This window comes from Hypomesus transpacificus, unplaced genomic scaffold, assembly GCF_021917145.1.
Source record: "Hypomesus transpacificus isolate Combined female unplaced genomic scaffold, fHypTra1 scaffold_30, whole genome shotgun sequence".
In the NCBI taxonomy this organism is placed as follows: Eukaryota; Metazoa; Chordata; class Actinopteri; order Osmeriformes; family Osmeridae; genus Hypomesus; species Hypomesus transpacificus.
In genome coordinates, this window is record NW_025813826.1 from 2675997 (window position 1) to 2692912 (window position 16916).

The 16916-nt window shown below is 43.3% G+C and overlaps 1 protein-coding gene across 1 annotated transcript in view; it reads right to left on the bottom strand.

Moving 5' to 3' along the window:
* Positions 1–16872, bottom strand: part of grk5l (G protein-coupled receptor kinase 5 like) — a 28674-nt gene extending 11802 nt beyond the window's left edge. Inside the window, exon 1 of the mRNA XM_047015337.1 lies at positions 16411–16872. Coding sequence (XP_046871293.1) covers positions 16411–16462 — 52 coding nt within the window. The 5' untranslated portion in view covers positions 16463–16872. The remainder of the gene's footprint in view (positions 1–16410) is intronic.
* Between the last annotated feature and the right edge of the window lie 44 nt (positions 16873–16916).

Genomic DNA, 16916 nt, shown 5'->3' on the forward strand with positions numbered 1-16916 from the left:
GAGCTCCCACTCCTACTGGTACTTAACTACTGGCCATGGAGTACAAATGGTGGTTTCATGTAAGGGCTTGACCCTGGGTCAATGGAAACCTGTCGGGCCACCAAAGTCCTCCACCCAGCCATTCAATTGTTACACAATACCTACTAAGGCACAAACGTGCTCTTCCTCCCTCTCTCTGTACCTTCCTCCTTCTGTTCAAACTCCACTTCCCCCATCCTCTCTCCCACTACATCCCTTTCCTTTTTCGAAATATCTCTCCTTCCATGATGCCCACTTCTTCCAGTTTCTCTCCCAGATGGTCTCCCTCATAGTCTCTCCCATCTCCCTCTCCTCCACCATCTCAAGTCTCTCCATCCCCTCTCCTTCACCAACCCCCTCTCTGTCTATCTCTTTCTGTCACTCCACCGTTTTCGTAATCTCTCCTCCACTCTCCCTCAGTCTTCATCTCCATCTCTCTCTCGTCCACTCTGTGTTTTTATCTCTCTCTCCTTCACACTCTCAGTCGCGACGTCGTTCTCTTCCCTCCCCACCTCCCTCCCTCTCTCAAGGACTGTATGTCATCAGTCATCCCCCTCTGAGTCATGACCCCCACTCCCTGTTGCTAGCCAATTGCAGGGCTCCATCCTTGCTCTTGGCAAATCAATGGCCTCTATCCAGGTGGGTTAAGGTCACATGTTTACAGCTGTCGAAGCATTTGCAAGATAGACCTGCTTTTCCTGGGAAACAGCACGGGCGAATGGGATACATCCTCAGTTGGAACCTTATCTATTACAATATTACTTTACAACTGGTCACATTTGCATGTGTGTGTGTGTTAACAGATTTCCGAATGGCACTGCTCCTCTCAGCTGGTGTATGAGTGTACAGAGGAATGCCATGGTAGACAGCTCAGCCAGGAGGAGCAACAGGGACGACACGGCAACCGGGGATATCGGGCAGGCTGGCCGTAACCCTAGTTACCCTATCTGGGTGGAAATGTGGGTAACTAACAGCCAGAACGCTACCCAGAAAGAGCCTGGGGTCTTTGGTTAACATTGTACAAGAGAGCCTCTGAGCCTCTATCTGGAATGTGGTGGACGGAAGTTTCCAGTGGTGGTCTGCATCTTTTATCTTAAACCCTGGTCCTAAGGGAAACATCAAAAATACATGCAGGGCAGGGGGCATGAGGACCAGGGTTGAAGACCGGTGGCTTGAATGAGCAGGAGATCTCCAGGCCTGGTGTGGAACTGGAACAGGAGATCCTCCTTGGCCCCCACTGTGTCCAAGTCACATACTGCGCAGCTCTGTTTGACAGAGTTGGGCTGTAAAAGTATGAATACGGTCATAAAAGTCTTACGTAAACTCTCCTTCCCTTCCTGTCTCTCTCTTTGCTCTCTCGCTCACCCTCCTTCTCCATTCAGCATATCTCTCTCTTTCTCTCTCTCTCTTTCTCTCTCTCTCTCTCTCTCACACACACACACACACACACACACAGAAACTTACACAGGGTAATGTGTTCCAGCCTGATACGACTACTCCCTTTGTTTTATGTTTCAGCTTTGCATCTCTGACATCACCAATGTGAGCCAGGCAAAATACTAAAATAATCTCAGAGAAAACTCGGCATTCAACTGTCTGCAGGCTGTGTTGAGGCTGGCGTGAGGCCGGAGTAAGGTTGAAACAAAGAGGCTGGGGCTGGGGGGAGGCTGTTGAAGAAAGAGCCTGGGGTGAGGCTGCTGAAGAAAAAGGCCAGATGAGGCTGCTGTAGAGAGAGGCCAAGGTGAACCTGCTTGAAGAGCGAAACTGGGATGAGGCTGCGGAAGAGAGGCTGGGGTGAGGCTGCCAAAGTGAGAGGCCCCAGCTCATCCTTAGTCGGGTGTACTGAAAGCTCGCGCTGAAAGACATTCTGAGTTGTCAACTGAGGCTCGGAACCCACATCCGTAGATAACGCTCACAGGTTCACCCTCACACACAGAAGCATCAGAGGAACACAGAGCCCCCCCCCCCCCCCCAGAGCATCACAGAGGAACACAGAGCCCAAGACAGCAACACAGACAAACAGCACGTCCGCCAGAGCAACATAGAGTAACACAGAGCTCCATTGAGTAACACAGATCCTCATTGAGTAACACAGGGTAACAGCAATGCCCATAGAGTAACATGGAGGAACACAGAGCAACCCGAAAGTACAGCAGGGTTAGACTGGAGCATGACAATCCCTCACGAAAGGCCCTGCTCCACCTATCTCTGAGAGCTCCATTGAGTAACACAGGGTAACAGAAATGCCCATAGAGTAACATGGAGGAACACAGAGCAACCCGAAAGTACAGCAGGGTTAGACTGGAGCATGACAATCCTTCACAAAAGGCCCTACTCCACCTATCTCTGAGGCCCCTATCCCCCACACACCATCGGCAATCATCACCAAGAGTTTGGTGTTAGAATCCTTCAACCTACTACGAGTTGTACACTGGTGTGCCCAAGCGGAAAAAAACAAAACATTTCATGAGTTTATGAATATGAAATAATTTTAAGTGCACTTCCAACGGTGTAGAAAAAGATCAATATAATGAAAATGTCATGACATTTTCCACTTGGGTGTATCCCACTAAACCAACTCTGCTATGGTTATTAAAAATACCACCACAGCCCCGGGCTGCTTGTGATGTCACACTATAGGCCAATCCTTGGAAAGAAATAACATTGAGGACAAGGGATGGCTTGACCATGCAAAAACGGTGTTACCACCAGACCACACAGCTGACAGAACTACTGTGTATACCTTCCTGGTGACAGTGACTTGCCTAATGGGACTCCCTGCAACAAATAAATACCACCCTTCCCAGACCTGCCAAACAGGAACAAAAACACAAAATCTCTTATCTTAAAACATATAAACTTTGCATCCAGCGCAAATCATGAAATAGCTCATGCGTGGGTGTCTATGCGTGTGCGTATGAGTGTGTACGTTTTTGTGCCACAGGATGCAGAAAGCAGCTCTGGCCAGATGCAGGAGAAGGGGACTATAGGAGGAAGCATCTCTTTGTTGCTCAGTTACACTGCTCTATGATGTCATCACAACTTGGCTTTCTCTCCGTTTCCCTGCATCGTTAGCTTGACTTCGACACTCCAAAACAGTGTTCACTCGCCTCTCGATCCCTAAACCCAACGCCCTATATTTATACCACTATTTAGGGCCCTACATTGGGTATAAGTGAACACTAATGTAGAATGGGAAACACCCAGCCCCCCCCCCCACTTCTTATATGCTAAAGACTGGTATAGCTGGATGAAGTAATTGGTGTGTTTCTCACACCTCGTTTTGTGATTTTCTGTTGCGTTGGTCGTCATGCTGTATGTTGATAAGGGTCCACATGGGGTCTGATGGGTTGTTCTTACAGTTAATAGTCGGGTGTTTAAGGGAATGTGGACCGTTATTCTGAAGCCAGTCTCCTTGCGTCTTCTTCACCTCTCAACTCAACGTTCAACTCCTACCTCTCGTGGCTCTCTTTGCTCTCTGCTCTTTCTCTCTCCAATATACAATAATCATGGTAGACTTATGATGTTTGAGAGAGATAATTCCTTCATTTTGTAACTTGTAATACATGCCTGTGTTTTTTGATATCTGTTTTTTTATCTTTACTTCGACCATTCTTAGTCTAAGCTTTCGTATTTTTGCTTTCAAATGATGTTTTCCTTGATTAAATACATTTTCACAAAAATACGGAACAATTCTTGTCCCGGGAAAGAAACTCATCAAAAAAGAGAACAATCCCGGGAAAACCAGGACGGGTGGCAACCCTTGTAGCAACCCTTCTTACCATAGGAAAGACCTATAGCTAAGCTAAGCTCGCTAAGCCTCACCATTGGAAATACTTAAAGCTAGGCTAGCTGTTCAAGGCCTCTTTACTAGTAGTAATGCTTGTCATGTGCTAACCTACTTTATGGAGGTCATCAATCATGTATCTGCCAGAGATGACAAAAGCACATACAAACAGCATTCATGCTAACAACAGCCTCTTGTATTTTATATGGGCCATCTGTAACAACAAGATTATTGACTCCATGCTGAAGAGCAACACACAGACATTCTTCACGTCAACATCAAGCAGCTCCATGAATAGAGGAGGAATTGATACAGGAGAGACTGACACAAGAGTAGCAGGTTTGGTCTGTCCACGCAGGAGGTAGATTCTTGTCAACATTGTGTTTATTAATAGTCCGGCCCTCAGGCCGACACTGACTGAGGTGGTCAAACCAGTCTGTGACCTCAGAAGCACTGAGCTGTGACGGTCCTCTCTATACTGGGCTGTGTGGATGTGTGTGTTTGCATATGCCCAGAGGAGCAAGAGAAAGCATGTGAACAGGCAGAGAAAGACATATATGTGTGTGTGTGTGGTTGGGTGGGGGTCCTGTTTCATGAAAATATAGAATGTGACAAAAACATGCTCATCCTATCACACACACAGGCATTACATAAGCAAGCAGGCACTGTCACTGCTGAGGGCACATTGGGTCACACACACACACACACACACACACACACACACACACACACAGTTTACTCAGCCATAAAACTGCCAGAGAGGGGAACATAGTCCCCCTGACTGTAAGCAGGAAGTTATTGTCCTCGAAAGCCTTTACATGGTCATATGGTCAGGACACGTCTGTTGCCTGATTGGCGTACGCTGCATTTGGGGCAGGTAAAACAGGGGCAGGTTAATATGTACATTTCTAAGAACAGATGTAAACAACAGTCTGATTTGTACATCACTGCTAATGCTCCTGTAGTAATGTACTGGTGTAAATCACTAGGTTGCTGCAAGCAAGATATCCAAAAGAAACACACTAACACTTCACACACAGTCCTGACAGACACCACCAGAATGACCACAAGCCATACACAGAAACACACACAGAGAAACACACACGCATGGTCAACTCAGCACACTTGCATGAATCCCGGAAACAAGGTTAAAGTGATAACACTGCCCCTCTCTAGGCTCCCCGCTTCCTGTCCAGCTGTTCTATATTTCCTCTGTCCTGTACACACACACACACTACACACACTCACTGCTCTATTTGACTGGTCGTACCTCTCTCCACTCCCTTCCCAGTCAAATTAGTTGTTTATCAATAGAAGCCAATGAAAGCGACAATTGTTATTGATCTCTGGCATGGAAATAGAGCCATTTGACTTGGAAATACAGACAGAGATGGAGAGATGCAGCAGATAGAACAAACAAGACGCAATGCCTGACCTGAGCGGGAAGTGCCTTGCAGACTTCTGCTGTCATTGTTCATTAAAACTCAACATCGTTCCAACTACTACTATGTCCAGCCATTCAATCTACCCATCAGTTTATCATTCCACTGCCTACAATGTAGGCACATTTAAAATAATTGCCTAACTATAAAAGGGAAAGCCTTATATTTTTCCGGATATTTCTCAAATAACACATACTAATCTGTTGAAGTCAGGGATTTACTGTAAAAACTCAAACAAAAGAACCAAACATGGAAAAAAAGGACTACAGTATATATGAAAAAAGTATGCATTCTTAAAAGAAAAAAATGACAATGGTTTACATGTAAAACCTTTAAACAATAGGCTACATAAAATTAACACTTCACAGCTTCATAAATTTGAGTTCTGATATCCGCAATAGTTTCTTGCTTTTGCTTAGCCTACTTTGACCCAGATTTAGGCAAACAATACACAAACTTAAAGGGTTAGCTTCCAAATAAAGTTATTTTAAAATAATTATAAGATAATTGATCCACAATCATACATTTTGTAAGATGAAGCAACTGAAGCAGGTCCTGCCATAGCCAAATGTCACTGAATTACATTTAGTCATATCTGAGGCAATTGACTAGCTAGCAATTTTAACAATCATTGCATTTAAATCTGCTTAGAATCCTGCATTGATTAAATAACGTTCTGGTTAGAATGTTAATTTAGGGTAAAAATGACGGCGTTATGAGTGCTTAAGCGGCACCCGCTGTGGTTTGCTAGCTTGTTGCTAGATTGGTGCTACTAGCCAACTGTTAACTACTCAGGCAATTGACTATAGCTAAATCAGCGATATTTGCATTTAAATTAGTTAATAGTATTGGTAACGTTCTGCTTATAATTGTATTTAACGGTATAAATAGCAGTGTTATGGGTAGATAAAATTAACTTCCCAGGAAGTTCGATATGTAGGCCTATTCATTGTCTTATGGCTGCTAATCTTAACAAATGTGCTTGCTGGCTAGCAAAAACTATTAAGCTGGATGCTAGTAACAAACAACTAGCAAATTCAGCAATATTTGCATTGCTTGGTTAAGGGAAAATTCCCGCTCTTTTATGGTAACTTATAATTGTATTATACAGTGGTAATGACTACGCTATGGCTCATTCTAGACCTGTGAGAAAATTCCTGTGAACTGATCAATCAATCACTGCAAGGCAAGATTTTCTATATTAGAAAATCTATTTTTGACCTCTGAACATATTGGTCTTTTTATTAAATTTATGGGTATTCTTTCTATTCTGCCTAAGCAGAAGAGGCTGAAATTTGTGCTCTGCAGCTCTTTGCATGGTAGAAATAGCAGTGTCACGGGTGAATGTTTTACAATTCACAAGACTATCTTCCCTCAACAACCTTTTATTAATCAATTCATATACACATATATATATATATATATATATATTACAATTATACTATTATAAATTAATTAAGTGTGAATTTGCACATGAAATAAAGGTCAATGTATGTACTCTTCATATTTACCTTCTTCCCCTTGGCAATATGTTTTGCAAATTCAACATTCACTTTCACTGTTATGCTGATGACATCCAGCTGTACCTTTCTACCAAACCCTCGTCCACCCTCACACCCGCCTCCCTTACTGATTGCGTCATTGAAATAAGAATCTGGTTCACCCAAAACTTCCTCCAATTAAACAGTAATAAAACCTTACCCCCCACACTGCCGCCATTCTTGTACACAGTCTCGTCACCTCCAGTTTTGATTATTGCAACTCCCTCCTTTTTGGCCTCCCTCACAAATCCCTCGATAAACTTCAACTGGTCCAGAATTCAGCTGCCCGCATTATAACCCGCACCCCCTCTATCCACCACATCACTCCTGTTCCCACTCCTATCTCCTTCAACAGCTCTACTGGCTCCCTGTTCAGTTTAGCATACAATACAAGATTCTTCTGTTTACATTTAAGGCCATTCACCACCTCACCCCCTCATATTTGTCTGATCTCCTCCAGGGTCCCACTACCTTCTTATATACCTCTGTACGGTGTCCTTGAGTGCCGAGAAAGGGGCCTTGGAAAATACGATTTTTTATCATTTTTGTATTAAATTAAGAAAGTAAACGACTGAATTGTTACAGTGAACAACAGAGGATACAATTTCTGGGGATATTGGGAGGTGTCCTTGCGTCAGTTGCAGATGGGTCTGTTTTTTTACTTAAATGTACAGATATTTCTGTTAGGGTTGGGCGATATATCGAATATTAGCAATAATATTGCAATCTTTTTGACGACGATGTAAAATGGGAAAATATCATGAATATCGAATATAATATATATATTTTTGCTGGTCCTTGTGTTGCTTGTGTTTTAATATCACTGTCTGGCTCCTCTGTGTTCACACACACACAAAAACACTGTTTGTGCACATGCTAACAAAGAGCATGGGAGGTCCATTTTGTCAAGTTGCAAGTACCATGTTATGGCAACTGCTTAAATTTGCACTACACATTTTGTACTTTGTAACAATAGCTGTTCTATTTTAATTGTTTTTGTTGTTTTCTAATGGGGGCAAAAGAAAATCATGTTTTTTATTATTTAAATGCGAACATATCGAGATATATCGAATATCGTAAATGTTTGTACAATATCGAGACATCAATTGTTTTTATATATCGCCCAGCCCCAATTTCTGTATATTTCATACTTTGTATTTATGTAAATTGCATTAATTAAAAATCATACATTTGTTGCTGCTCATTTACACTTTAAAATACTAGGAGTGAAGTGTACAATGGAATGGGGTTTTCTTCTAAATTTCCCTTAGTGCATGAGGGAATCGTGATAGGCTGTGTGGCAGCCTGACATCGTTTAAACAGTTGCATCAATACGAAGAAATTGGGCAATTAGACGTATCAAAACTGTATTACGACTTGAACTTCCCCTCAAGCATTTTTCCTTTTAGTGAAAAAAACCTTTGAAACAAGCTGATTCTAACAACGTTGGTCACTGACAGCATCTTGGCTGGAATTGCGATTCAAACAGTACCATCTGCAAACTGAAAGTAAGCCCCCCAAAACGTAAATAATGTTTTCAGGAAAACTGGCTAATATAACAAGTTTACTAGAAGTGATCACTGTGTGTCAGTAACTACGTTCCTGTCTGAAGGCTATCCACGCTGCAAGTAGGGAAAACCGCCTCGGGTTTATCCAATCGTTTGGATATTGAATTGCTTATGGACAATAAGAGGACTTGATGATCATCATTTGAGACCCCTCTTGTGGTTAATTGCTTTAATAATCTATCAGTCCCACAACAATACTAGCTTAACAGCATAAATACAAGGAAAACAAAGCTGACTAAGTATTAGCTAACTGGTTGGTAAGTAGTACTATAGCTGCATTAATGCAACACAGCCTGTGCTTTGAAGAACGGTTTATCTGCTACAGAAGAGCACAACCTAGCAAGCATAATGTACAATTTTCCTCACCTCGAGAAGCGAGCATGTGCTCCGTATTGCTCCAAGATTCAGACCTGACCCCCGGACAGGCAAGTAATTGGCCATCGCTGTGTGGAAATCGCAGGAGCCAACCAGTCGAAGGCCGTACAACAACAAAAAACGCTCGTGGGTTCGCAATATTGTGAATTTGTGACAGTGACATTTTGTGACTGTGGGTTATGGCTAGCTAGTTAGCCACTGTTAACTTAAATGATATCTAAACTGGGCAAAGGAACCTTCCCTCCGATACAAGCAACACTTTCGGGCCCAAGACAAACATTTTGACACCGATATTGTCTGTGTAGTGCAAACATTCAAGGAGTTTTAAGGGTAGGATAATAATAACTAAATAATAAATATATATGAGAGATAATATAGGTTGTTCCTTGCCAAAGGAAGGCACACCCAATTACTGTAATTAGACTTTATGTGGACTTTTCCTGTTGTTTTACAGATTTTGTTTGGCAGACAGAACTTTTTTACAGTTCTTTTTTACAATGCAGCCATCAGTCTACCACAAGCCTCTCTCTAAAGGTGCTGATGTGGCCTAGGAACAGGGGATAACCCATCGATCCAGCACATCTATGGGCTTTGTAAGTCTGCCTTTTCCCCAACTCATTATGGCCATTACTAACTTGTAGCTTTGTATTGAGTGTGTACTTGTAGCTTTGTATTGAGTGTGTGTAGTGTGTTTGCGAGAATAAAGAGAGTGCACACCATTGTCTAAACTCTGTCTCCTCTCTAAGATGACACTAAGCAACGCTGCCCATATTGATCATCCTCCAATTTACAAACATCAAATATTCATTGGGTGTGTCTGAGTTGTTGGACAGAGGAGCAAGCAGGCCAGAGAGATGAACTTAACTACTGCAACTCAGCACTTTAGAGACAGAATACTCCTTTCATTTTCAGTCTCACTATCTGTTCCCTCTCTCACACTCCCTCCATTTATATCCTTCTATCTACTCTCTCTCAACCATTGTTCACCATCCCTTCTCCATCTCAAATCCTCCCCTCTCTTTAAGATTAATTCCTTATTGTCTCCTGCTTTTTCCAGCTTATTCTGTCTTCCTGTCTCTAACACACACACACAGTCTCCCTCTTTCTCTGACCCCATGTCTATCTTTTTTATACTCTCTAACCCCCCCCCCCCCTTCCTCTGTCTCCAGGCAGACAGAAGCAGTCACTAAGGAAGGCTGTTTTTCTCTCATGTGCATCCCTCAGTCTCCATTACCACTCCCCTTTTGTCAACCCAATAAACCACTCCAGCATCATCACTGCCCAGCCCCTACTAAACCTCGAGGGACACACACTCCAGGCTGTGTGTGTGTGTGTGTGTGCGTGTATGTGTATCTGCACTCACATGTGTGTGAGTGAGTTTTCACTAACGGGATCTGACAGGTTTTCCTATAGGTGTCAGGAAAACAATCCATGCTGCCAGTAGTCTTGATAAAGGTCTTGTGTCTAGCATGTCTGACTGGTTTTATGTGAAAATTATTTTCTTTTTAGTATTTGAAAAGCAGCATAATAAGGCCAGTTGGTGTGTCAGTGTTGGATCTGGAAACATGCTCAGACTTGTACTAGGGTACCATCAAGCTGCTCTTTCTCTTTCCAGAGAAGAAAGGCTCGGGGGACACGAGTCATGCATGCTATTCATGCCAGCTAGTCCTGCTCACTACACCAACTAGCTAAGGGCACAGCAGGAGTCATGCTAGTGTAACCGGTGTGTGTCGGTTAAACTCACTCCTCAAGTATATAAACAGGCCACCCGCGTCAACGAAGAGCTAGCTTTTCGTTGGCGTAGCTGGTAGTGGTTGCCCTTGGGAAGTCAGAGGTGGCGTGTTCGATCCACAGTGAGGGATGAACATTGCCCCCGTATACCTCTGACAGAGCAAGACCAAGTATGTTACATACAAACTGTTGGCAACACACGAGGAGTACCAACCGCTACACTAGCTATACCAGTTATCTGCCAGTTAGCGCTGTGTATACTGCACCTCATGGATGAGCTGTGGTTCTTTAACATCAACTAGTGTACAGTGCCCCTGATGCAGCGTGTGATGACAGGACTTCTCAGTGGCTTTGGTACCTATATTTCTTAAATCAGATTTGAAATGTTGTCATCTCTGAAGTACTTGTTCAACCTCATCTATTCTAGTAATTTATGCACATCATAAAAGCAATTTCTCATTATTTTAAACAAATTGCCAAATGCTCTAGTACGTTCATGCAAATGATTGGAGCCTTGTCTACTGTTTCCTACGTCAATTACTTATGTTATGTTGACCCAAATGTATTATTTTGGTTCTCATTGTAAATGTCTGTTGTTAAATCTTAAATCTAAATTGTCTTATCACCACAAACATCTAGACATTTAGTTCATAACAGAAGTCATTTCATGCACAATGGTTTTGCCAGTTGTCATGATTGTAGGCCTAATTCACCATACAGTGCTTGCATGTACAGTTCTGCCTAAGAGGTGTTTGGTTTACATAAACGTTTGTATTTTTTCCTTTGTACTATGCAATGATGTAAAATAGTCTTGCATTTTCTGTATTGCATTTGCATAAATAAGATACAACAACTGACCAAAGAGACTAAATTCGAAAGAACATTGTTCCTGTCGCATGCCCGTTTGGGGATTGCTATATCCATGCCGGCAAGCAAACGACCAATGAGGCTAAAGTGGTAGGAATAGTGCCCATGTCCGTGATGCAGCTGGTGATTATAATGTCGTAGCACATTTGCAATGTGCAGACAGTTTTGACATCATCAAACACATTCATTTATGTAACAAAATTGACTGATCTATACTGAAAGTATCTATCATATATTGCTGTTCTGTTAGCTAACCAGCATTTCATCCATAAAAAAAAAAAAACTTTGAAAGCAACAATTTTTGATAATAACCTTCCAGCTACACCTACTGAAATAAACCATCCACTTTAAATATAGGCTTTCTTAGTTAACTAAACAGTATTTCATCAGTAAAATAGTTTTGGATTTTCTGGATCACACTGACATAAATATTATTGTTCATGTCTTATGCCTGTTTTCATCTCACTATATCCGTATAAATATATATATTATTTTTTGGGGGTTTGCGAGGGCTAGCTTAGTGCAGCTTAGTCAACTCAAGATGGCCGAGTCCAGAGCGATGAGAGCAAGCCAAACTGGTGGCAAATTCTTTTTTCATTATTTCATGTTGAAATGCTAATCCAAACAACGTCAATCGCAGCACTGCACTCCATTAGATTATAAAAAGGACACCTGCAAAATTTGAATTTTTGCAGTGCTCGGTTCTTGAGCTGTTTTGTGGGAAACTAAACCTATTCTAATTTGTACACACACACACACAGATTCCTGGCATTATTAGAGAGATATTAGGATCACAGTGATCCTTGTGTTATTCTGTGTACCTGACAAATAAAAGACTTGAACTTGAACAGTGTTGGCCACGAGACACACTTGGTGGAAAAAGGGGTTAATGATGGGAGAAGTTTAAAGATCTAACAATTTGGATGAACATATGGTAAATCTGTTTATCCTAATCCGTGGATTCTTCAATTTACCCCACACTGTCAAAGATGGAGCTAGAATATCAACAGCAAAATAATTCTTCACCTTTCAAATGCAGTTGTCAGTGTTTGACCATCTCCAGGATGGTGACGGTGACCTGTGCAGAGGGTGTGGGTTGTGTCGGTGTGGAGCGTGACCAGACTAAACAAGTCTAGCAGCCAGTTCCTACGACCTCGTAATCACACTGTCCAAGTAAATAATAAAATAAAATTCTTACATCGGCGGTTTTGGGAAATAGTCCCAGAATGCCTTCTTTCTCCCTCCCTGGTGTATTTTCTAAACAGTCCTTCACCACAAGTCACCAAACAATGGGCGGCCATAATAGTACAGTAAACCATAGTGAACACAGCAAAACCAGGAAGCGTATCCAGTTAAACATAGTCTCTAAGATACTGTACCTCCGTGATAGAAGCCTGTGTATATGTGTCTCTCGGTGTGTCCAGGTCTGTCTCTACTTGCTACGGAATATCACCTGACCTTTTCTTTCCCAGTCTGTGGACATGAGTGTGTGTGTGTGTGTGTGTCTCTGTGTGTGTATGAAGGGAGAAGGGTTGAAACATAGGCCAGAGGCTAATCTGAGTTACAAGAGACAACACATTCATGCTACTTTACATGGATGATATTGAACACTGTGGCCTGTTGCAAAATACACCTTGAGTTAAGATTTTCTTTCAAGTCTGAGTTAAGGTTTCCTTAAAATAAAATTGGTTGCACAAAACACTGAGTCTTCAAAATCTTTCCTTAAATGTTCACTGAAGTATTTAAGGTTTTTTCTCCTTATCTTGGTCTTATACTTATGGAAGTTTGTTAAAGCGTTGCACAAAAGACCTTGCCTACCAAGTGAGGCAAACGACGTAAGGTACCTCTGAATCTTAACTGCAACATGGCCGATTTATGGTGATAAATGAACGCATGGTATTTTCCTTTCATCCACAAACAAATGATTCTCATTCCAGAACGTTCTCCCAACCTTCTGCCTCCATTCTGGAATGATCTGGTTCTAGAACATGAGCTGAACATGATATCCTTAAACTTCCCAGGGTCACTTGGGGCCTCTGCTCTGGCTGACCAGGGTACGAGACCCCTGCCTGGGGAGGAGAGGTGTCTCAGGGCAGGAGAAGTGTGGAGCGGAGTGGGCTGCTCTGGGACTCCCTGGAAGAGAGGCTGGTGTCTAGGCCTCTGAAATTTCAGCCTCTCAGTTCACTTTCCCCTCGCTTCCATCCACCCAAGACTGCCACCAGTGGGTTGTGAATGGGGAAAGTAAGCGCGCGCACAGACACACACACAGTAAGAGCAGTTTTTACTGAAGGACGGAACCTACGTCAGAGGGGCTGAGATCAGGTTACAGTCGCTCAGAGGAATTCATCTGCCCTCCGAGCACACACACACTCCTGCATTCACACACAAACACACACACACGTCTCTAACGAAACACCAAGCTCCTTTCCAAAGTACAGAGGAAGTGGTCGTTTAAGGAAATCCTTCCTAAAAATGCACGCACGAGTGACGCGTGGTCTTCATTCCAGAAACATGAGAGACTTCTGGCCCAGATGTTACGTAATTTGTGTTTAAAAGACGCATATTCAATTGTGGAAGGAGAACCCTCTCATAGAATACATCATTTTGGGTTCCTTCCTGCTGGATCAATTAGTTTAAACTAAGGTTCTAGCAAGAAGGACTCTTAGAACCTTTTAATGTCGGAGAGAGTCCATGGAGGGGGTATAAAACATTGTGCATTCTGGGAGCCCTGCTATGGTGAGGGCAACTGGAGCTGGCATGTGATTTGATGAGAGATGAGCAGGCTAAATGCTGTGAGTGTGCGTAGGTAGGTGTGTGTGTGGGGGCATTTCACTTCATCATCCATCCAGCTGCATCCACACACAGAGACTGGGAAATGCCAGAGCAGGAAGAGGTGGAGGTTGGCTGACGACAGCGCTGTCAACCCGTCATGCAAATGCTCATCAAAACATTGCATTGCAGGAAGTATAGTGGATGTGGTACTCGGGTTACTTGGATAGCAGATGAACCACAGTGCTGTACACCTCCCCCCCCTCCTTCTCTTTCTCCATCCCTCTTTTCCGATCTCTGGCCAGCTCTGCAGACGAGGAATATTGATGGCCTACTCCAACTCATCTTGGCTGAGACACTCTGTATTTCAGTGATTTCGGAAGTGTGAGAAAGCTGGGGCAAACAGGCGGCGAGGAGAGTAAACTGTCCCTTCCTGTTGTCATTTCTACTGGAAGGCAAAGGCTCTCAACTCGTGCCTGGCAGAGACACGCTCACATACACAAACAGGAATAAACAGTTTCTTCATTCAGTTTCTCTCTCCCTTTTCCCAGTGAGTTACATCAAATAAGCCTGTGCTTGTTTCAGGGCACACACACACAGATAACACGGCATTTATAACGCATTCCAGACACACAGACATTCGCACAACCTTTGACACTCTGGGCAAAGAGATAAGACTAATGCTTCAAACCGAGACAGTGGCTACTGTAACTTGACAGTTTAGAGATGATCAACCTCCATAACGCACAAGTCATCAGTGAGATACAAACCAACCATCCCCGGATCATCTGAGACGGTATTTAAATCAGGACTGCTCTCTCTCTCTCGCTCTTCTTTCTCCCTAGCTCAGCCCAAACAGCAACTCATTTTTCTCCCTCAAAACAACAGACCAACCACCAGAGAAGACCCTAGATGACATCACCAACCCCCCCTCCGCCCCCACCACACACAGACACACCCAGTCAGAGCTCTCATGGGGTCATCTCTCCCCTATGCCCCTCCTGCTCTCTGCCCGACTGCCTGGATAGACGGAGAGATGGAGAGAAAGAGAAACAGAGAGAAAGAGACGGACAGGGAGTGAGAGCCGGAGCCCAGCACCACCGGAATTATACCATTTCATTGTGATAAGCGACCACTGGGATAGCTGCAGGAGGAGTGGGATAGCTGCAGGAGGAGTGGGATAACTGCAGGGCCACTGGGATAGCTGCAGGAACACTGGGATAACTGCAGGAGGAGGGTTCAACTGCAGGAACACTGGGATAACTGCTAAAGAAAACGACGGAACTAGACTCCATCAAAGCGTGCGTGCGACAGAGGCATGTAACATGTACTGGACACAGTGCAGGCCTGACAAATAACCCCATCCTATCCCCCGTGTTAGCCGGCCTGTGGTACATGTTGCATGATGTCATGAAAATAAAACAACAAGTGCGATCTTGGACTCGGTGTTTTATGGTCCACACCACTAATTACAGCAGTCCTCAGAGGACTAGCAGTCTGTTCATTAGTGTTCATGAGGCACCCTCTCTAACCTGAGCTTCAGGTTATGAGTGTGTAAGACGATCATATAAGCCAGTAACTCCTCAAGAGACATCACTTTTTATTCAGCCACTTGCTGATATTTGATTGGATGAGCAAAGCTCCAGGCCTCTAGTGCATGCATATGTTGCCTACAACAGGCCAGAATGTGTTTACAGAAACGGAACAGGGGGCATTTTGCTGCATGGGAAAACAACCATTTTCAATACAGATCACGTCACAGATCTTAGTAAGAATGCCAAGTGATGTATCACTTGCCAGTATCGGCACCGATACATAGGAGAATGCGACGGATAAGCCCTTGGTGTTCTCTGAGTAAACGTAATAGGCTATGCTCTACTTATTTCCCAAGGCAGACAGATGTACACTACAACGGATGTGGGAGGCTGATCTTTTTTCTTACAGTAGGCTACATCAGGAAACCCCGGGCTCACTAGTAGGAGCTAGCTGTCAAACGATGACAAAACATCTACAGGCCTGGGGTTACAAGTGATAGAAAACCTCGCGGTAAGAAACAGGCTACGGTAAACAGTCTTCATGCCTAAAGGGTGCTATAATAAAATATTTGACTTGGAATATTACATAAGAAGTTGTGATAAAAGACCGTTGGCTAATATTTGACTTGATGGTGAAATGTTAGAGCCATTACATTTATAGTGCCTCACTGTTCCAGCACATTACCTGGCATTCCCTAGGAGTCCTCTAGTTGCTAAATAAAATGTCATGACATTTCTCGAGATCCTCTGATCTTTGTCTCAAGGTGTAAAACTTACCCTCTCTCGCTTTTAGCAGTACTGTGTTGGCCACTATATTCTCCAGCTCCATCAAAAAATCCTGTTAAGAGATGTTTTGTAGATCACACAAACGTCGGTGGAGCAACACCTCGAACCTCACCGCTGGATGTCTTGTCTCTAACTCCTCTAATCCGAATCGGTGTAAATTATATTCATTTCACACTCGCGGTCTACATACTGGTCATTATAGAATCTGTTAAAACACAAACTAGGCATGATTCGTGTTGTGTGCCGAGAGTGCGGCGTTGGAAAGTAATTTCCATTCCAATTCAAAAGAAGGACCCAATGGCATAATGGTGTAGAGGCGCATCAAATACAGATATGATATCTCTTTTAAAGCCGCAATACATCCCAAATCTTATCGAAAAAGAACTACATCCTTTAGTAACGCATTCCTAACAGCGGCTGAAGCGCGGCAGAGATCTGAGTGTTTTCAGCTGCACTGAGGGCTGTTACATGCTTCACGCAAACTGCGTAGTGGGAGG